The sequence below is a fragment of the Pseudoliparis swirei genome, chromosome 9, assembly GCF_029220125.1.
Source record: "Pseudoliparis swirei isolate HS2019 ecotype Mariana Trench chromosome 9, NWPU_hadal_v1, whole genome shotgun sequence".
In the NCBI taxonomy this organism is placed as follows: Eukaryota; Metazoa; Chordata; class Actinopteri; order Perciformes; family Liparidae; genus Pseudoliparis; species Pseudoliparis swirei.
Genome location: NC_079396.1, coordinates 11,165,999 through 11,187,173, shown reverse-complemented (window position 1 = coordinate 11,187,173; position 21,175 = coordinate 11,165,999). Strand labels below are relative to the sequence as shown.

At 45.4% G+C, this 21,175-nt stretch overlaps 1 protein-coding gene across 7 annotated transcripts in view; it reads left to right on the top strand.

Annotated features, from left to right (window-relative positions):
* The window catches only part of casz1 (castor zinc finger 1), a 76,497-nt gene extending 56,707 nt beyond the window's left edge, over positions 1-19,790 (top strand). For 5 of the 7 annotated variants that reach the window (XM_056422956.1, XM_056422958.1, XM_056422957.1 and 2 more), the window contains 13 exons: positions 808-980; positions 1,578-2,446; positions 5,913-6,027; positions 6,362-6,425; positions 7,369-7,532; positions 7,773-7,895; positions 7,997-8,317; positions 8,413-8,611; positions 9,432-9,603; positions 11,164-11,312; positions 12,888-13,080; positions 13,837-14,181; positions 14,911-19,790. In XM_056422956.1, the coding sequence (XP_056278931.1) occupies positions 808-980; positions 1,578-2,446; positions 5,913-6,027; positions 6,362-6,425; positions 7,369-7,532; positions 7,773-7,895; positions 7,997-8,317; positions 8,413-8,611; positions 9,432-9,603; positions 11,164-11,312; positions 12,888-13,080; positions 13,837-14,181; positions 14,911-16,187 (4,164 nt within the window). In that variant the 3' untranslated portion in view covers positions 16,188-19,790. The remainder of the gene's footprint in view (positions 1-807; positions 981-1,577; positions 2,447-5,912; positions 6,028-6,361; positions 6,426-7,368; positions 7,533-7,772; positions 7,896-7,996; positions 8,318-8,412; positions 8,612-9,431; positions 9,604-11,163; positions 11,313-12,887; positions 13,081-13,836; positions 14,182-14,910) is intronic. The other 2 variants (XM_056422960.1, XM_056422959.1) reach the window with 1 other exon arrangement.
* The last annotated feature ends 1,385 nt before the right edge of the window (positions 19,791-21,175 follow it).

Genomic DNA, 21,175 nt, shown 5'->3' with positions numbered 1-21,175 from the left:
GTTTAATTTTTTCCACATCTGCTTATTTTCAACGTGTCATTGTGCCGAGAGCTTTCTCGCCGGCAGGGCAGCAGCACAGTGGAGGACGGCTTGAGATATATTCTCTTTTAAACCCCTCTAACGGCGTAATTGTTATTAGGACGTTTCAGCCCTTGTTTTAACAATCCTTGAGAACCTGCAGATGTTGGCATCGGCTCTCTTGATTTAGTGGGGGGAAAAACAGAGTGGCATTTTTTTCATTGTTTGACTCAATATGGAGAAGTTGCCCGCTTTGTGTGCGGGTGAAAAGTGCCAGAGATGATATACAATTGCTGCTTTTAATTCAAACATTACCTGTTTTCCCCCCCTCTGTTGGCTCTGAGGGCTCCTGAGTACCAGGACATTTTAAACTAAAGACCAAGACAGTCATCTACTCACATCTGCTTTCCTCTGCCCCCTCCACCTCTCAAATTTGTTCTCAGAATTACAGTAAGTTGGTGGTGACTGCATTGTCACACACTAAAAGGCAGATTTGCCAGGAAGGTACTGTAGTTTCAGCTCCTTGCTGCGACCACTGCCTCTTTCAGTCCCTTTTTTTCTTTGTTTCACGGGTTTGAATTTAAACTTGTGAACATAACAAAACAACCATCTTCCACACATATCTAGGCCACAAGCATTTTCCTAACCACACTATCTCTACAGCACGCACAGAATACCAGCACTGCCTTTTAGTAGCCGGCTCTTTTAAAACCATCCTAACAAACTGAAACTTTCATGTCGGCTTTGGGCCAAGATCTTGATTCTCCATTGTCATGCTGTTCTTTGCAGATGGGCTGCAGCAAGGTGTACACCAGCACCTCCGATGTCATGACCCATGAAAACTTCCATAAAAAGAACGCCCAGCTGATCAACGATGGCTTCCAGAGATTTCGTGCCACTGAGGACTGCGGCACCGTCTGCTGTCAATTCTACGGGCAGAAGACCACACACTTCCACTGCAGGTAGTTATTGCAGCCCTAATGTGGTGGGCATTTCATTACATTTATACAAACTATAGGAAGCATAAACGCATTTAAAAGTAACACATACAAGTAACACAACACATATATATAATTTTTTTGTCATGATTCATTTCAATATCATTATACAGAAACAAATGCAGAGACCCACAATAGCCCATTCCTTGTTGAAAAAGGAATAAATAATATGCAGCACACAAGCCAAATCCTGACGAATGGCTCCCCTGCTTCTTGTCCTCCACCATGAGGTTCTTTAAACATCATTGGATCGGAGTTAGAAGGGGGAAAAAAACCATCAAGCTAGTAGTTTGAAGCACGTGCGCCACGTAACTATTATCAATGGACATAGGAACCGTTGGTTGATTCATCATGCTCCCTCCCTGGAACGTATTCCTCTGGAGCCGGTTGCAGGAGGCAACGTGTTGAAGGGCCTCAGTTGTCATTCTTCTATTGTTAAACATTTTAATCGTGTGGGCCCTATCCATCATTTCCAATTGCACCCCGGTACTGAGGAGGCAATGTAGCTCGAGCGTCACATCAAATCATCTGTTCCCGTTGTTTCCCCCATTGTTTTCCCAGGCGCCCCGGATGCACATTCACCTTCAAGAACAAGTGTGACATTGAGAAGCACAAGAGCTACCACATCAAGGACGATGCCTACGCCAAAGACGGCTTCAAGAAGTTCTACAAGTATGAGGAGTGCAAGTACGAGGGCTGCGTCTACAGCAAAGCCACCAACCACTTCCATTGCATCCGCTCGGGCTGCGGCTTCACCTTTACCTCCACGAGCCAGATGACCTCTCACAAGCGCAAACACGAGCGCCGGCACATCCGCTCCTCCGGGGTCATGGGCCTCTCTTCCGCCTATATGGTGCCAAAGGATGAGCAAGAGGAATCGAGCAACGACGACCTGATGGACTTCTCGAACATCAGCAGCAAGAACTCCAGCCTGAGTGCCTCGCCGACCACCCAGCAGTCCACCTCTGTATCGCACCTGTTGGCCACACCCACCACCTCCGTCTCCTCCTCCTCGACATCGGGCCATGCCCTCAAACCCACATCCTCGCTGTCCAGTGCTGGCCAGCGTATGTCCAGCCTGCTGTCCCAGGCCCTGCCCAGCAACATGCCGGTGGCCCTTGCTCTCTCCAACAGTGCCATGGCCGCCTCCAACCCGTTCTTCCCCCTCATCCCCAGGATGCCTCACCAACCACCTCCACCGGCCGCGAGCCTGATGTCCGCCGTCTCTTCTGGGGCTCACTCCATGCCCACCGACTCACTGACCCAAGGTTGCTCCACAATAGGTGCCGACGGAGCCATGGCCTTCACCCCATCATCCTTCGCCACCTCCTCCATCGTGGAGAAGATCTCGGCAAGCAAGGGTCTGATATCCCCCATGATGGCCCGACTGGCAGCTGCTGCCCTGAAGCCCTCCAACCACCTCAACATAGGTCAGTCACTTCACAAGAAGTCATCATTTGTGTGATCGTTGTGTATCATTTGCGTGGATACGAGCCAATTACACGATAGAAAATAGAAGTTTGAACTCAAACACAATCTCCAACAATATTGATAATTAAATCATTGTTTGGATCTGCTTTATAATATTGTAAATGTGGACTGGTGAGCAGACAAAACAAGCAATTTGAAGACCACTATCAATAATTGATTACTCTAAAAATAACTGCCTCTTAATATTGCCTTTCCATGACATTGTAACTGAACCAGCTTAACACACTTGCAAATGATAAAACCATGAATAAATTGGCAGTTGTAAAGGTTAACTTTGCTTGTTACTCTTTTAATAGACAAGGCTATTGAAATAAATGACAAACAATAACCTTTTGAGCTATGTCAGAGTCCAAAGAGAATATACTCCATGTATACTAGAAGCGTACATCCTTTTTTCTGTGTGGGCTTCGCTCCGCTCCAGCCAGAGCACAGAGAGTGCACTCAGGGGTCATTTCTGCACCACAGTGGAGGGAAAAGCAGAAAAACTGCCGTTTTCATGCTTAAAGGGGCATACTGGAGGCTTACTACTCTGCTCTGGGCTTGTTATTGTGTTGATCGTTTGTTAGATACCCGCAATCCATTTAGAGATAAATGCGCTGACAGGGGAGAGTGGAGCCTGTAAAACTGTAAAAGTCTCTTATGATGTTCAGAGTGGGGGCTCCTGGGGCTTGTGTCGAACATGTTTCCTCATCATTGGTCTCTTATCTATGTCGGCGCCCGTTCCAAGCAAATGGAGGTGGAATGAAATTAAGATCAGAAATTGCAAGAACAAAAAAAACAAAAAAATGTTTCTTTTTTTCTTTTTTTCTCTTATCCTCTATGCAAACCGATTAAAAAAACTGAAGTCGTTCAGGCAGAAATGACTCAATGCACCGGAGCTGAGAAAGGGGCTTTTTTCTCTCACTGTCACAAGAACTCAGACACACTTGCATGCATCAGCAAGGAAACAATTTTTGAATTTCTAGAAACCTCCTGTTCCCACAGAAACATGTCAATACCTGTTTAGCATAAACACAATTCACATAAATTTTGGAGGTAATTGCCTTGTCTATGTTTATCATATTGCTCTAAACAAAGCTTCTGAAAATGAAAACGAAGTTAAAGCATTAAATTGGTAATACACTGCAGAGTGCAGGTCTTGCATTCGGTAGCAGCGGGGCCTCTGTGTGCTGAGCCTGAGCAGGTGGGGTGCGGATTGTAAATGGGGCTGCAAGGGGGTGCGTCTCCGGATGTTGGGACTGGGAAGGATTACAATTCCTGGTGGTGCTCCTGGAGCAGGACAGGCCCTGTGAGAGAGACGGGGCAGCTGCTCCGGGGAGCGGGGCTGAGCCCAGGCTGTCAGGCGGAGCTCCACCTCTGGGCTTCCAGCAGGTAGTCTGAGCACTGGGAAGGCCCCCACTGAGGGCGGGGCGTCCACAGATGGTGCCTTCACTAGCCCTCTTGTTGTCTCACTGAGTGTCAGATCGAAATAATCTCACACATTTTATGGTAAAAAGTTACGCGCAGACACGGGATGCAGGATCAGCCTCGGTTTGGTTTCTCATGTTTGCTTCATAAAATGTGTGAACCGGACATGTATGGCTAAAACGAGGAGGAAGTGGTTTGAGCTTTTTTCTCAAAAAGGTGTGAGAAAAGTCACAATGTTTGTGGCTATTTTTCACAGTATTTTCTTTTTTTCATGGGGTTGTGAAACTTCACATCTTTGTGGTGAATTGTGTATTTTTCCTGTTTCTGCTTTCAGTATTTTTTTAAAATTAATGTTCCGCTCTAATTCCCCCCTAAGAGTTTTTCCCAGAGATTCAAGCATCTGAAGGGTTTACTAATTAGACCCACAGTACAAATAATCTTTCACTCGCTCTGTATCTTATCCGGAGTAATTATATGGTGATACATAATTCCTGGATAATTTTCAGAAAGAAGCTGCTTCCAGTCGTACCCATTTGTCTCCCTTTTTGGGAAGTGAATAGAACAAAATAACTTCACGATGTGCAACAGAAAAAGGAAACATAAATGCATCCTTTGATGGAGTAAAGGAAGGCTTTCATCTGCCTGTTGATCGTGTAGAGATCATATAGTGAGTGGCCGCTCTTGATATTATTCACTCTCATTTGGTCTGAGAGTTGATTTGGTTGTCAAAGACACGGCAGGATCTGTCTGGCTAGTTTATTTTTGGGTGCACTCTGTTTAAGTTGGGGCGAGGGAAGGAGCGCCGGACGGAGACGTGGTGAGCATTCGGCGAACTCAAACCAGACTCAAAATTGTTTGACTGCCGTTTTCCTTTAGCTCCGCCCCTACTCCACCTCCAGCCCCTCCAATCTCAGCCATTATCAAACTGAACTGATACTGACACTTCCCCGTCTCCCAGCTTTTAGCTGACAAGGCCCAAGACTGGCTTTTCTACTCCTATTCTGCCTGATATGTCTCTGGGTCATCTTGTAGCGGGGGGGGGGGGGGGGGGACTCTGGCCAGCTTCCCCTTTTACGTAGGCGCCTCTTGTTTTCTCCCCAGCGAGAAAAAAGGAGAGGAGCCTCACCAGGCTGAGGGCCAAGGGCACACACTTGGTTGCCCACGACCTTGCCTGTCACTATCCCTCAGCACCAGCCCTGATTTCTAAACAACAGATTCCTCACCAAACCAATCACGGCCGCTGGTGCTCCTCAGTCTTAAAGTGTCTGAGAGGCTACAGCGGGGTCACCCCTCTAGGACACATAAAAAAAAATAAAAAAAACACCACTTACTGTCGACCAAAAAGCCCAGCTTTCTCCGTGTGGCCCCGGGACAAATTAATATTTCAATCCCTTGGGGATCGGGAGGGGGTGGGGCAGAATTCACCTTCCCGTCAGCATTTCTACCACATGTCGTCAACTGGTCTTTATTTATTTCATTTCGGCACTCCTGTCCCCGCTCACAGCGTCCACTGAATACCCATTTGGAGGAGAATGTGATCAAGAGGTCATGCTATTTGAACCAATCTGATTGGCTGTCAGCTCCAATCTGACCGACATAGCACCCCTGTTCCTTGTGGGTACGCTCAGTGGCATTGGCTGCCGTCCGTTGTCAGGCCAACAAGCAGCCTGGGAAGGTGGGGGGGGGGGTCGGTCAATCTGAGACTGCCACTTTCCCTCAGCATTAGCATCTCACTTAATGACCAGTTAAGAGGCAGCTTGGCAAATGAGTTGTGACAAGTGCTGCAGAAAAAGGAGTCTTTTCCCCTCATATCTCCCGCCTCTCAATCACCATTTAAAAGGCTTGACGGCCTGACATAATTTTGCAATAATTACCACTCGGAGTATTCTTTTCGGGCCGGGACAGAAGTCAGATTGGATCTCATCATAGGGTAATAGTGCTGACCAACAATAACTTTGTTGTCCCTTCACTCATCTGCTTCTCTGGTTTGATCCTCAGGGAATGGGCAGTCGGCTTCAGCGAGCCAGTTCAATCTGGTTCAAGTGAAGCAGGAGCCGATGGACATCAGCACCACGCAGGAGCAAAGCCTGGACCTGAGCAAGAAGGACCACAGGTACACACGGCGAATCAAGGGTTGATGCCATATGAACAATGTTGATTCACCTCATGTATTAACAACAATTAATGAGCAGAGAACTAAGGTTTCTACAGCGTCGGCTGCCGGGGTTATGTTCACAATTATTTATCAAACATACATTTACAAAAAAAGCCTCGACATATTTCTGTGTGAGAAGGATGTTTGTATAAACCCTTAACTCACACTATAGTTTATTTCACGAGAAGACAGCATTTTTCTTTATTATACAGGCACACCTTCATGATAAATAGTAATATTTACTGTTCTCATGCAAATCTTGACTAAACATTGTTCATTTTCCTTGTTCCAGTAATGAATCAAACGGACACCCTGTACCAGGGAATACATCTCTTTTATCCTCGCTTATGAATAAGGTAAGATTCATCCATCAAACGCCTTTCATCCCAAGACAAATTAGCGGGACACGGAGGGGCCTGTTTTTTTTATTTTTTATGTTTCCCCGCTAATAAGATGAGTTTGTATCATTTACATTTTCCAGCCATTTTTCATACAGTGTAATTTTCACTGCACCTCTCACAAATTAATATAATGAAGCCGTAGCTGGGTGCCATGCCAGATATATAGAGATGTTTGTTTTTTGATGAGCTGTTTTGAACTCGCCGTCCGTTTTTTCTCCTTCATACTTGTTCTTCCCCCGCCTCGCTCTACATTTATTTATAGACTTTGTAAATTATTTGATTAAAAAGTCAGGGGAGAAAAAAAACAGGAAGGCACTGCCCCTCATTTTTTACCAGGTCTAAAGGTTGACGTATGGAAATTTAAATGTGTATTTATTTTGTTTTGGTGAAGATTAAAATGGACATCATCTTAATCATGCATCTCATCTGATTTATACAAATGTGCCAGGTGGTTTCAATCACATTGATGATGTAATAAGGGATCAGCCTTTTTCTTTTCTTTTGTTTTTTACCCTTGCCAACTGGTAAACACCCCCTCCCCTCCACACACAGGCACACGCGCCGTCTAGTTGCTCTCCTCAAAGCAGTCATTAAACCCAGACAGTGGAGGGGGTTGGAGACCTGTTGTCCGACAGCTCCTCATGTCATGTCAGCTTTTCGGGGGGTTTGATTCAAGCCCCCCCGGCACATAAAAGGGTTAACAGTTGCTCCCAGAGGACACTTGGCAAACACGTTTGGCCCGCACTCAAGCAAAAACCTGGATGTTTGTAAATCTGGCTGTGCTTTTCTTGCTTTGCCAAAAACATTTGTGCCCGTGCGTGCTTGTAAACTCTCACCCTCTCACTAACATATTCAAGTGTCCTATGTTGAGCTAACCCAGCAGCGTGTGTCTTTGTAGATGTCACAGGTGAACCCTGCCCTGTTCAACGCCATGAACCTGAAGACGGAGCTGGAGGCCGGCCAGGGGGGCAACACCTCGGAGGCAGCACACTTCCTGAACAGAGTGCTGAAGAGGCCCCTGCCAGAAAAATCCACCGAGATCTGGAGGACATACCTCCGCAGGTATAACACATGGCGGAGATAGAAAGAGTCTCTGGAGTGGGATTCACTTCGGTCAATGACTCGTTGGCAGCCAGAATACAGTCAGAGTGTTTGAATGTGCTGTACGCAGAAGGCCTTTTTCTTACAATTCCTCCCATAATGCATCACTGGAAACCCCCTGAAATGCTGTCCTCTCAATGTTTGTCGATTCTTTTGGGTAGGCGTGAAAAATGACGGTGTTTATTATCTGTCTCTGTTCAGGTTTGACACAGATGACTTCTGTGAGGCTCAGTGTGACTTCCTCCAGAAAGTGCACTTTCACTGCCTGGTGGAGGACTGTGGGGCTCTCTTCAGCACTGTGGATGGGGCCATAAAACATGCTAGGTGAGTGTTCCTCTGGTTTATAATCTGAAAATATACAATTTTGCGTTTTCGCTTTTGGCTTGATTGATCAATGTAAAATGAGCTTCAATCTTGCTCTTCAGCTTCCACCTCCGTGCCACCTTGAAAGTGAAGTCAGAGCCTCAGTTCGGCGAGGGCAAGGACTCCAGTGAGGGGGCCTCGCTGCAGCCTGCTGCCCCGGTCTCCATGGCCAACAATCCCTCCATGGACGTGGCACACCTCACCTCCTCTGGCGGGTACAGCTCTCCTCCTCCCGCCCTGCTGGCCTGGAAGCAGCTGACCGGCAGCATCCCTCAGATGTCGGCCTCGATGCCCAACCTGCCAGCCAACTCCCCTCTGGCCACCACCTCCCTGGAGAACGCTAGACCCCAGGTCAAACCTGGTTTCCTACAGTTTCAGGAAAAGTAGGAGAAAACTTTGATCATCTTCCCATTACATTGCACGACCTTACGTTTATTCGACCATAAATTACATTTTCCTTTTTTTTTCATCCATCCAGTGATCCCTGTTTGGCTACCGACTGTAAATACTGTAACAAGTTCCACTTCCACTGCTTGTTTGGGAATTGCAAGTATGTGTGCAAGACGTCTGGCAAGGCCGAGTCCCACTGCTTGGACCACATCAACCCCAACAACACCCTGATCAACGTCCGTGACCAGTTCTCCTACTACTCTCTCCAGTGTCTCTGTCCCAACCAGGTGAGTGAGGCACGGTAACTCAGCCAGGAGCTGAATCACCTACTGTCATCTCCCGGAGGTTTCTAAGCATGAAGTATGCCATCTATTAGACCGCTATTTGAGGTTATTTGACTCAAGGCTTTCACAACCGCCGCCTCCCGTCTTCCATCTCTGCTGAAAAAGACAGTCGACTCACCCCAGTAATGCCTGTTTATATGTCAATGATGTCATTTTGACTGCCGCATTCTCCTCTCAGAAAAGGCCAATTTAGCTGATATTACCCAATAAATCATTGTCACTTGCACAGTAAACAAGGCTGTCTGGAATAGGGCAAAAATCAGGGGAATGCTTTGCAAATGAAACCTAAATGGCAGCCCCTGCCTGCTCTCATGAGCCCGTATTTGGAAAACCATTTAAATGAATTCATTAATGTGTCGAAAATCACCCCTCTCAGAAAAAGTCCTCCCCGCCCTAGCCCAAGCCCTCCCTCCTCCCTCCTCCCCTCCTCCCTCCGCCGCCCCTTAGTCTCCATCTCCTGAACTGAGCTGATCATATTTGGACCAGTCCTTTGGGAACTGGGCCTCACAAACAGATGGTGGTGTACAGACATGTTCGAAAAAAGGGGGGTGTTTGTGGGAAAACCTGAAAAAAAAAGAGGGAATGAAACATCGTGCTTTGAAATGTGGGACGTTCCACATGAGCAGAAAGAGAAAAGGGCTGTGAGGTGTTTATGTTTTTGGAGAAATCGTGTGTGGTGTTTGACTTTACCTTTGAAAGATACAAAGAAAGATCTCCAACATATTTGACTTATGAAATTGGAAACTCTGTGTTTCATCCGCAGCACTGCGAGTTCAGAATGAGGGGCCACTATCACTGTCTGCGGCCCGGCTGCTTCTTCATCACTAACATCACCACCAAGCTGCCGTGGCACGTGAAGAAGCACGAAAAGGCAGAACGCCGTGCCGCCAATGGCTTCAAATACTTCACCAAGAGGGAGGTGTGTGGCAGGCTCGGTAAGGAAAAATCTGATATAATGAAAGTTTCGTAAAAGTTTTGGCATTGCTCTCACTTTGTGTCACACTGCAGCTTATATTAATATTCCACCTGAAGCAATGTGTGGATTACAAAGTTTAAATTGAGAAAGGCGCAGATTGATCTGGTGGCTGTTGCACGAGGACATACGATCTGTGTTTACAAAGGGAGAGAGAGCAGTGTTGGCAAACACCGCGTCGTGCTTTGCGAGTTTATAAAAAGGCATGAAAGAAGTCCGCCTCGTAGGTTGTGTTGCTGCGTTTTGCATATCCACAATGGCACCTCGCGTCCCAGAGGTAGTCTTGCCTTTACTGTATGAGCGATGCCGTCAGAGGGGGCCATCACATCCAGGTTGTTTTCGTCTTCCTATTGCCCCCGTCAGAAATGAGCAATTAGGTTTGCGTTTGTTAATTATCCGGCTTGTCTGGTTGAGCCTGTTTGCGTTGTGAAGCTGCGCCTCGCAGCCACCGCTGCCATCACACAGAAATGAATTAAAAGTGATCGGGGGTTTTTTCAGGCGGTTACACAAGCTTTTCAGAACGCGGAGACAAAGCAAACAAATACAGGCCCCTAAACAGCTGTTTTTTGTCCCCAGCCTGATCTGCCAACGGTATTGTTTGGGCTGTGGGAAACACAGAAAGGATTACCATCGCGAGCACTCCCGTCATAAAGAATTGATGGGTTGCCAGTATCCATGGCAGCGACATTAAACTGAACGCCGCTGATGATGTTACCTGGTTTCTGTCTCACAAAAGGCCCTCCGTGTCACGGGGGTTACTGTTATTTGCTCAACTCTGCGTGTTTAAAACATTGTGTGTGCAAAAGCTATTTGATGACACGGGCGTGTTGTGCTCTTAAAATGGGTACCATGGTTACTGACATGCTAGCACATGCCCAGCATGCTACTCTTTCAATTATTTCTGCCTGCTTTTATATAATGGTATTTGATTAACAGGCACAAAACGGAAAATTTATTTAATTTGAAATCATAAAGCAACTAGAGCTCGACCGGCTAAAACACTAGAAAAGAAGAGAAGAATATGGAGCACGCAGCGGCACAACGGAGAACAAAAGGAAAAATGACAATGGAGATACTTTGAGAAATGAATTTAATATGGTAATAATTGTATATTTACTTTGGTTTGCAGGGGTGTGTGCATTATTGGCCCACAGAAAATGAGAATTTATTTATGTAAATTCCTAATTGAATAAAGCATGTCAGTGTAATAAAAGAGCTCCACAGGTTTAGTGCACAGAAGCCTTGACTTGCTCAGTGTGACACCGGAGTGATCTAATATTCCTCCTCCATGTACATTCCCAAACACTTTGAAAGCGATCCCTCTTTTGTCGGCGCTATATCATGAAATTAAAAAAAAGAAACTAAAAATATTTCACTTTGTGTTTGATCTAATCACAACCACCGCCGCACTGATAATATTGCATTCGCCGCAGTTGCTGTTCTCAGACGTCTCACAATGAGCCGAAGATAAATGAATCCGCAAATGGAGAGTTTAAGAAGTGCGACTGGTTTCTCTGTTCAGGTTGCAAGTATAACCAAGTCAACAGCCACTTCCACTGCATCCGCGACGGCTGCCAGTTCTCCTTCCTGCTCAAGCACCAGATGACCTCACATGCACGCAAACACATGAGGCGGATGCTCGGGAAGAACTTTGACAGAGTCCCGTCACAGGTACGTTCGCAAACCGTGACACATGTTGAACTCAAAAGAATAATTAAATGAAAATAAATGAGGGCGTTGAGCAGTTTATTGAAACATATTCTTACAAACACACAAAGCCAAGTACGTCACACGCCCTTTGACGGAGCGCTTCAATGGGGAATGTATTGTGTTTATTAATGCGCTGGAGAAGTTGAGATCTGGTGTCCTATTGTCGAAGCCCATTGAGCCACATTTACATTTTAAGTTCCTACGAAAAACATACAGTAGTTTCTGTTTTAAAAAAACTATTTTTTTTAAACAAGCACTGCTCTGGAAATCCTTTTGTAGAAAAATAAAATGCAAATGAGCTGCTAAAAAAGTGTTTTACTACAGATTTGTACTGTGATTCTGTTGTATTTAGTTTGTTTTGGATCTTTAATGTTTCAACTCAACATTCATTGTGTTGCTATTCAAAGTCTACAAAAGTTAAGTAGCCTACCTAGTTTTGTTGTGTTAAAAAGAAAAGAGTCAAATTCTGAAAACTGAACAAGTTCAGTTGGGTGCAAACATAAAGCGCCGCTCCTATCCTGTCGTACCAGTCAGTTATAAATCACTCATGACATTCTTTTGATGAAGATGTTCACCGTGGAGCTCCTTTTCCTCACTTAACCTCAGTCGTACACCATGTACCGTAGGTGGACTTAAACATGTGGATTTTCAAGTTCTGTTTGTTCTTTTTTCATTTTGAACATCATATAATGACAGAAGTGTGACGTTCACTCTTTCAGAAGACTTTTGAAGTCTTGAGAAATGCTTGGTCGTGTGCCAAAGCCAACAGCTGCATTAATGACAGGCTATATCTTCAGATGTTGGTTTCAGATAAAGTGAAATGCAATCTGTGCCAGCGAGTGTAACAGACGAATATGTCTACATGATGCAACAACATCTTCCTATAGTTTCATAGTCTAAAACGACGCCTATACTAGGTAGGCAGACATACAACACAATAAACAGCCAGAGAGAAAAATAAAAAGTAGAAAAACAACTTGACTGTTCACACATCCCTCTGCGCCAAGACGGCCATGTTGTTAAGGAAGCGGTTTCCCTGAAAGGCTCCTGCTGCTGGGCCGGTTAGCGGCTCACATCAAGGGGGCGAGTGTTTCCCTGACATTGCGCTGGTATCGGGCCTGCGGTGCTCACCCTGGGCGGTACCACTGCGACCCTTGCTCAAGGTTTTTTAAGGCAATCTGAAAGCGGGCGTGTCTGTGAAACTGTCCCGCTTCAGCAGATATTCTTGGTTAAATGCTCAGGTCACAGTTAAGCTATCCCCGCTCGCCGCTACTGGCGCCGCGGGGGGCAACGCGTGGCGCCAAGTCGGGCCAGAGGGAGTGAGTGAATGTCACGTGACGCGAGGCGGTCTGCCGCATCGGAGCGTCTACGATTGAATTTAAATATAGCGCAGACGAGTTCCCACCATGTCTCTGTCCACTTCCGGCATTCAGGAAGTCGTTTTAAGCTCCGGTCTCAACATGTCCTTTGAGCTCACGTGAGGCGCTGCCCGCCCTGACCGCACGCCACTTACGAGGAAGATGATTTGCTTGGCAGGCGATGCAACAGAGGCCAGACGAGTCCGGCATGATGGGGACCCATCCTGGTGTCAACAGCTTCATGGACGAGACGGACGAGTACATGGACTACATGGGAGGAGGGGGCAGCCCCCTGGGCCTCTCCTCCGAGTCCTCCAACCAGGACCGGAGCTGCAGCAGCACACCTGGAGGCAACGATGGTTCTCCAGCAGGTGAGAATATGTTTTAAAAAAAATTAAAAGGTCTAAAAGGTGAATATAATGTGACATGCAGCATCACACGTCATACTACAAGTCCACATTCCTCGAGTGCACCCAGAAAACCAGCGACCTGTCATTTCATTCTTCAATCATGTATCTTGTGATTCAGTAGTTTGACGATCAATAACAGAATGACACATAGAGTCTGATACTGTGGACATGAGGGTGATGACGGTGCTGTATTCCTATGTTCCGAGTCATGGACAAGGTCTTTTGCAGTCTGCCTGCTCATCCTCATAACACTTCCATTTCGTACATCAGTGGTTTGAGTTATTGCACTTTATGTAGCTTATTACATTTTCCTTTGGCTTCAGAGATCATCCCCGTCGCTTTATGTCTCCTTTAGCACTTTTAGGAGTTTGAATTGTGGGAGGAAAGGAAAGGAGAAACAGTCTCCTTTCCCTCAAACAGACTGAACACATGAATTCTTCTCTGCTTATTTTTCTAAATCTGAGCCTGCCTGTGATTTTCACATTTCTCCTCGTGGGACCAATAATATCCATGACTCGCATCAATGTTGTTTGGGCCGGTGTTTGGGTTACTTGTCTTGACTGGGCCTCATTTTGTATCATTCTCTTATCTTTTATCTTTCTCTTTTTACCTCCCATCCCTCTCTGTGTGTGTGTGTGTGTGTGTGTGTGTACCCTACTGTGTGTTTCTTCCCCTCCTGTCTGCCCTTCACCCTCTCTGGTCAACCTGTCTCTCCAGGACACGGCTGGGCCGCCACCACTTCTGCTCCTACCACCCCTGCTGACACTAGCGCTACCCAACATGCACCTCCTTCTCCTCCACCGCCACCATCTCTTCCTCTCTTCGCTCTTCAGCCTGGCCTCCAGTCCCAGGCCTCATCCCTCTCTCCCGCTCTCCTCCGACCTCCTCTGTCCTCACTCCCATACCTCCTCTCTCCATCCTGTCTGTCATACTCTCTGCTCAGCGCCTCTCTGGGAGCCACTCGGAGTGTTGTCATGCCAACCAACACGCCAGCTTTCAGCCCCATCATTGCCACTCCGCCTCCAGTTAAAAATGACGTCCCTATAGTACAGGATGCTGCAGGTACTTATCCCCGGCGCAAACCGACACTGCAGCTGTCACTCTCCATCGAGTCCGGAGCATTAGTATTTACTGTGATCCAGAGTTTCTCTGCACTGTTGTTGTGGAAAGACGGGGGAAACTCAAAGGGCTTCCCAGCATGCAACAAATTAAAAAAACATTCATTAAGAAATGTGCATGCTTGGACACCGTAAGACAAATGTGTATAATGGCATTATAATGTTTTGACTTTTAGTATGACCAGGATTAGGAGGCAGAGCAGTCCACTTGGCCCCTGTAGTGCGACGCCGGGACCTTGTTTAGCTCCCATTAACACGGTTGCATTACCAGCCTCTTATTTTAATCACGCCTCAAGTTTTATCGAGGCCCACTGCTTCCTGTCTCGCGGAACAGGGATCACGTTATTAGGGTGTAGCGAAAGGTGGGTGCCCCTCATAAAACAACATGGATTAAGACCCGCAGCTGCACAGCTCTGTTTGGAGGCTGGAGACACCCTGTAAAAGTGTCATGTTCCAAAGTCAATCTATCACTTCCTCCCTCCTTTAATCATTCTGGGAATTAGGAATAAAACAAATTGTGGCTCTCTGTGCTTACTCAGCTGTGAACCACTTCTGGCTGAGTAGGGTCGCCCATTAGAGTTCCAACCAGGCCGGTCTTGCGATGTCATTTGCTTGTCGTTTACTTTGTGAACCAAGTGATGATGGTTTAATGTGCCGCCTTCCTCGTTTTCAGGCAACACCATCTCCATTCCCACGGCCACCGGGGCAAAGAAGCGCTTCTGGATCATCGAGGACATGTCCCCGTTCGGCAAGCGGCGCAAGACCCCGTCGTCGCGTAAGATGCTGGATGAGGGGATGATGCTGGAGGGCTTCAGGCGCTACGACCTCTACGAGAACTGCAAGGACCCGGGCTGCCAGTTCTCCCTGAAAGTGACCCACTACCACTGCACGCGCGAGAACTGCGGCTACAAGTTCTGCGGCCGCACCCACATGTACAAGCACGCGCAGCACCACGACCGCGTGGACAACCTGGTGCTGGACGACTTCAAGCGCTTCAAATCCTCGCTCAGCTGCAACTTCCCCGACTGCCAGTTCTCAGGCAACAGCACCCACTTCCACTGCCTGCGCTGCGGCTTCCGCTGCACCGACAGCACCAAGGTGACGGCCCACCGCAAGCACCACGGCAAGCAAGATGTGATCAGCGCCGCCGGCTTCTGCCAGTTCAGCTCCAGCGTCGATTGCGAGGTCCCCGACTGCAAGTATAAGCTCAAGTGCTCGCACTTCCACTGCACCTTCCCTGAGTGCAAGCACACAGTGGTGGGCATGTCCCAGATGGACTCCCACAAGAGGAAGCACGAGAAGCAGGAGCGCGGCGACCTGCCGTCCGTGTCGCCCAAGCAGGAAGCGGGGCACCACCTGGGAGGCGGCGTGTCCACGGTGCCTCTGCTCTCCATGGGCCTTTCTTCGTCCTCTTCCTCACCGAGCGTCGTCTACGGTTTGCCCCGCAGCATCACCAGCAGCGCTCCCTCCATGCTCTATCCACCCGGTGGCATCGGGTTGGAGTACAACCACCTGTACCAACCGTCCTCCATCAGCCTGGACGGCTCCCTCAACCTGGGCACCGACACCAGCAGCTCCCTGTTCTTCCTGAAGAACGCCGTCGGGCTGGGTCTCAGCGACTCGCTGGACCTCAGCAAGAGAATGCACCAAGAGGCGATGCGATCCGGCCACAACCCGGAGCCCCCGCCGGGTCTGCCGGCGGCTCAGGACGACACCACGTCCGGAGAGGCCGAGGACGACCTGTCGCCAGAGGAGGAGGCGCACGCAGAGGAGGAGGAGGAGGATGATGATGATGATGATGATGAGGAGGAGGATGAGGAGGATGAGGCAGAGCTCAACAGTGACTCGAATGATGATTCGATGCCGGAGCCTCATGCTGAGAAGGACAATGACGAGAGTTTTGATGCTTCTCTTAGCCACACTGATACGTCCCAACTGGAAAACAATTGAGAGAAAGACTGCCAGAGACTGTAGGGATGAAGAAACACTCCGTGTACTATGAACCAACGACAATGGGAGTGGCCTCATTTATCATGTCAAGAGACTTCAGACGACGACAAAAAACAACAGCGTGGGGAAAAAAAATGACGGCCCAAAATGATTTATTATGATGTTTACAAGATGACCAACATTATTAATTCAATTATGCATTAAAAAAAATACGAACGGAGACACAGAATTAGGCCCTGGTTTACACACAGGGCGGCAATGTAAAGCATTTTACTACACATCAGTCTTTTTGTGTGCGTGCATGTTTGACTTTAATTTATTTTAATTTGTTTCACTTTTTTGTGTGGATAAAAAAAACTGTTAGAAAAACAAAAACAAATCTCTCTATATAACTATATATGTAAGTGTGTGTGTGAGTGTGTGTGTGTGTGTGTGTGTGAGCGCCGATATAGAAAAGGAAATTGCTGGTACAGTCGACATGAACTGCAGGGCCGTGAATGCATAGAAAAGGGAGGTAGATCACTACTAGGGGAAACAGGATACATTCAAACATTTTAAATTTTTTTTCTGTATTATTATTATTATGAGACACACTGAGTGAAAAGGGAGTGACATGTTGCTGGTTCCCATCGCTCTCAGAGGTTTTTCTTTGTTGTGGAATTGACCAGTACATATTTGGTCACCTAGCACCAAAAACCAAGCTCCGCCCTTATAATGTCGCCCCCCTGCAGAGGAATCAAGTGTGTGTGTGTGTGTGTGTGTGTGTGTGTGTGTGTGTGAATAGTGCACTTTTATATTAGCTGACCACGATGATTACGACGATGATAGATAACTCATAAGCATATTTAAAAAAATATTTTTGTTACCATTTGCATCTTTGCATTATTATGTTGTTTGGTTGTGTTTGTCCGAAGCATATCGATCTGTAAGCAGGCGAGGTTGTGATTAACGGCCTGAGAGTCGGGATGTGATGGGGGGGGGGGGGGGGGTGACCAGAGAAAATGATGAGTCACTCAGATGCAGAGCGAGGGGGGCGTCAGTGTGTTTTATGTTTGAAAATTTACTGACCGAAAAAATGTCTCAATGGCATTTTGGTTCCATTCACTCCGGCTGTGGTTGAGCTCCTGTTGTAACGGTTTTTATTTAATATTTATGTGACCTTCCAATGAAAATTTTTCTAGGGTGTTATTGCACTTTTTAGGTTCATTTTTACCGTCTGAAAAAAAAAAAGATAAATATCTTTTAACAGGGAATTTTGCTTTAAAGATGTTTTAGTTCACTTTTGCTTTAATGCACAAATAGATGTTAGTGTGACGAGAACTGTTGTTCTGTGATTTATTTAAAGACTGGTTTTTGTTTTGCTTCCGTGATTCGACAGTTTTAAAAGAAGTAAACGGGTGAAACACACAGCGCCCTGATGAAAAACACTAATACGGACTGGGATTTTAAATGAATTCTTAAGAAGTTCATGGCAATGCTCACTTACTGTAGTTCTAAATAATAAACCTGTCAACGCCACCCGCTGGTTCATATTGAGCGAATATGTTCGACCGACAAGTGGACACGCTGATCATGAATAATCTCCTGAGCTTGGCATTGGAAATAAACGATCATAATATAGGGAATAATGTGTGTCGATGATATTCCTCCGGATATTGTTTTAAGAAGAAAAAAAAGGTTGTACAGTATTTTCCTCTGTAAAAGAATAACTATATATGAACAAAATGCTCTTTCGTGAACAGCTTCCTTTAAAAAGAAAAGCGTTAAAAAGGAGAAATGAATAATAAAAAGTAAACAATTAAAATAGCCTCATCATAGTTTGCTTGTGTGCGTGCCCTTTTCTTTTTAAAATTACCCCAGATCTTTTGGAACAAGTAGTTCATACTGTAGCATTGGCAGATTCCATTATGATGTTTGCAGTATCTAGATTTTTTTTTTCCTTTTTCCAAACTATGTCAGAAGCTCAAACTAAAATACACTGATTTGAATTCATTCATCGATGTTTCCGTTTTATTCATTGTCATTTATCTTTGTGTGCTTTTTTTTCCTTTTTTTCTCATGAATTGAAATGCTTGGTTTCTGTTGACTTTGCTGTGGGCGCGCCTCGGTCAGACTCGGGACCCTGGTTTTGTTTTCTCATCAGATAACCGTCGGGGCTGGGAGACATTGTGCACTTGAATTCAGTTTATGTTTGTGTGTGTCTGTGTATGTTTGAGTGTGTGAGGGTGTGAAATAGCAGGATTTGTAAAAAGTTGAAAATAAAGAAACTATAATTATTATAACTATATACATGTAGTGATTGGTAGTGCTTCAGCCTGAGGACATGTTGGGTCCTGTGAGGAGGGGAACGGTGCTGCCGGACGACAGCAGGGCAAAAGGTCACGACAGAGATCTCTCTGTCTGTTTCTATCTGTCAGTGACACTACTGAAGTCAGAGCGTGTGTGTCTGTGTGTGTAATTGTGTGTGTGTGTCTCCCTGTGAGAGAGACAGACAGGCCACGAAACACAGGCCTGTGGCTCCGTCCCAGCTGCTCAGAGATTTGATTCATACTTTATGACCTTTTGCGCCTTTTTCCTGCTTTGTTCCGCTTTAAATCCAACTGGGACACTTTTATGTCACAGAATTTGAAGGAACCAACAAACAATTTTTTTTTTTTTTTAAACAAACAAAACAAATATCTGCATTTATGCAGGTAGAGGAGTCAACAATATTTGTTGTTGGGGTCACCCGTTGTTCATGCTTGACATTCTGGTGCGAGAACAAGATCAGAGCCGAGGACCATTAGGGAGATTTGGAGGCCTGCTGCCGCTAACAAGATGGCTCTCTGCGTCTTGTTCAGTGTTAACAGGGCACTTTTTTTTTTTTGTTGCCTTGAGCCATGTGCTGGGTTCTCCTCCCACTGGCTCATGTCACCCAGTGGCCAATGTGCTGGTTCTCTCTGTCCCTTCGTCTACAGCTGTTCCTGCCCTTCCTTCTTCTCTTCCTTGTGATGTTTTTTTTTTTTTTTTTTTTATAAAAAAAAATTGGGTAAAGGCATCACCATCTGTCAGCCAGCTGGCATCCTGTATATAATCTACCAGAAAAAAAAGAATAAACATGAAAATTATATTACACAAAAACCAGACGGAAACGACCTCCAAATCTTTGTGCATCGGCTGCTGCCGAAACGACAGATCATTTTACTGTTTTAATTAACGGAGTAAAAAGGATGATATAAAAAAGTGGTGGAGAAATAAACTGAGATGAATTTCCACTGCTGGGAGAAATGTAATATGAAAGCCTCCTGCTTACTGCAGTGTAGTAGATAAACAACATTTTAGACTTTGTAAAATATATTGCACTTTTGGACTAAAAGCCATCTCCCGTTTGCGTTCAATTTTGCTCATGAGACATTTTATATGAAAAGTAAACGAAGCAATTTTTTACTTGAATTTGTTGCCCTCAGCACTGCTATTCATTCTTGTCGTATTGCTTATTTCCACTTGGATACAGTGCTGTTCATCTTCATTGGGCTATATTTATGTTTTTCTTCTGTTTCTGCATGTCTTATGCAAAGATTGAGCTTTTCACTCAGTGAAATAAAAACATACTGAACGACTTTAGGCCTGTTTTCAGTGTGGACGTCATTTTGAATGTCAAAGAAGAGGATATGACAACCAATGCACATTTTCTACCTTTACACAAAACACTCCACCAGGCCATATATATATATATATTAGAAGTGCCAACAATGTTTGCATGCATGCCAGCCATCGGTGACATGCTGTGGGTTGATGTGCCAGGAACAGGTTGAGGGAGAGTGAGCTGTGTGGAGAGGCGACAGTCGGGGCTGGAACACACACGACAGGTGTGCGCTGCATATGTGGTCACATGACGCCTAGAAGGCAGATTAGGGCCCAAACAGATGAAGCACTGCTTAATGGCAGCTTTTATTAAGTTCACAAAGCGGGGAGGGAGGGGGTGAACAGAGGAAAAGCAGGTGGCTGGGCCTGTGCACTCTGAGATGAAGACAGATATTGTACAGTGGAGTCTGAAGAGGGTCGCCATTGTGGAAGGATTTATGAAGACGTGGCCGCCGTGGACTCGCCGCCTGCCTGTTATGGAGTCCTGCGGTATTATAGCCGGAGAGGAAGAGATGAAAGAAATCGGAGAGAAAAATGTGCCAGCTAAGAAGCCCCAGAGTGTGATCATATACGATGAGATAAAACTATCGCAATATCTGGGAAGACAGACCGTCATTGTGGCATTACTTATGGTACTATTGTAGTTCGACTATCTTGAAGAAATGTTACTTTCTGTATTCTTGTTCTGAGTTTTTACTCTTGGTTGATGCACTTATTGTAAGTCGCTTTGGATAAAAGCGTCTGCTAAATGACATGTAATGTTATGTAATGCAAACAAAAGTAAAGGACGCACAGAAATAAATGCAATATAGGCATCATTCACACACAACCAATAGGAACACATTTGAAGTTTAGATGATAGTATGAAAAAAAGATTACATTCATTATAATGAGCAAATGATCAGATAATTGTGATAAACAAATTTGACATGCTTTTTGAAATAATAGATTTTGATGAATAAAATCAGCATATTTGTAATGGTGAGAAGTTATCAGAAAATTCAGATGAACGAGCAATAAAACCACGAAGCCTATAAATATATACACACATATGTATATATATATATGTATATTAATAAATATATATACAGGACTGTCTCAGAAAATTAGAATATTGTGATAAAGTTCTTTATTTTCTGTAATGCAATTAAAAAAACAAAAATGTCATGCATTCTGGATTCATTACAAATCAACTGAAATATTGCAAGCCTTTTATTCTTTTAATATTGCTGATTATGGCTTACAGCTTAAGAAAACTCTAAAATCCTATCTCATAAAATTTGAATATTTCCTCAGACCAAGTAAAAAAAAAGATTTATAACAGCAAAACAAAATCAAACATTTGAAAATGTGTTTCCAGGTGT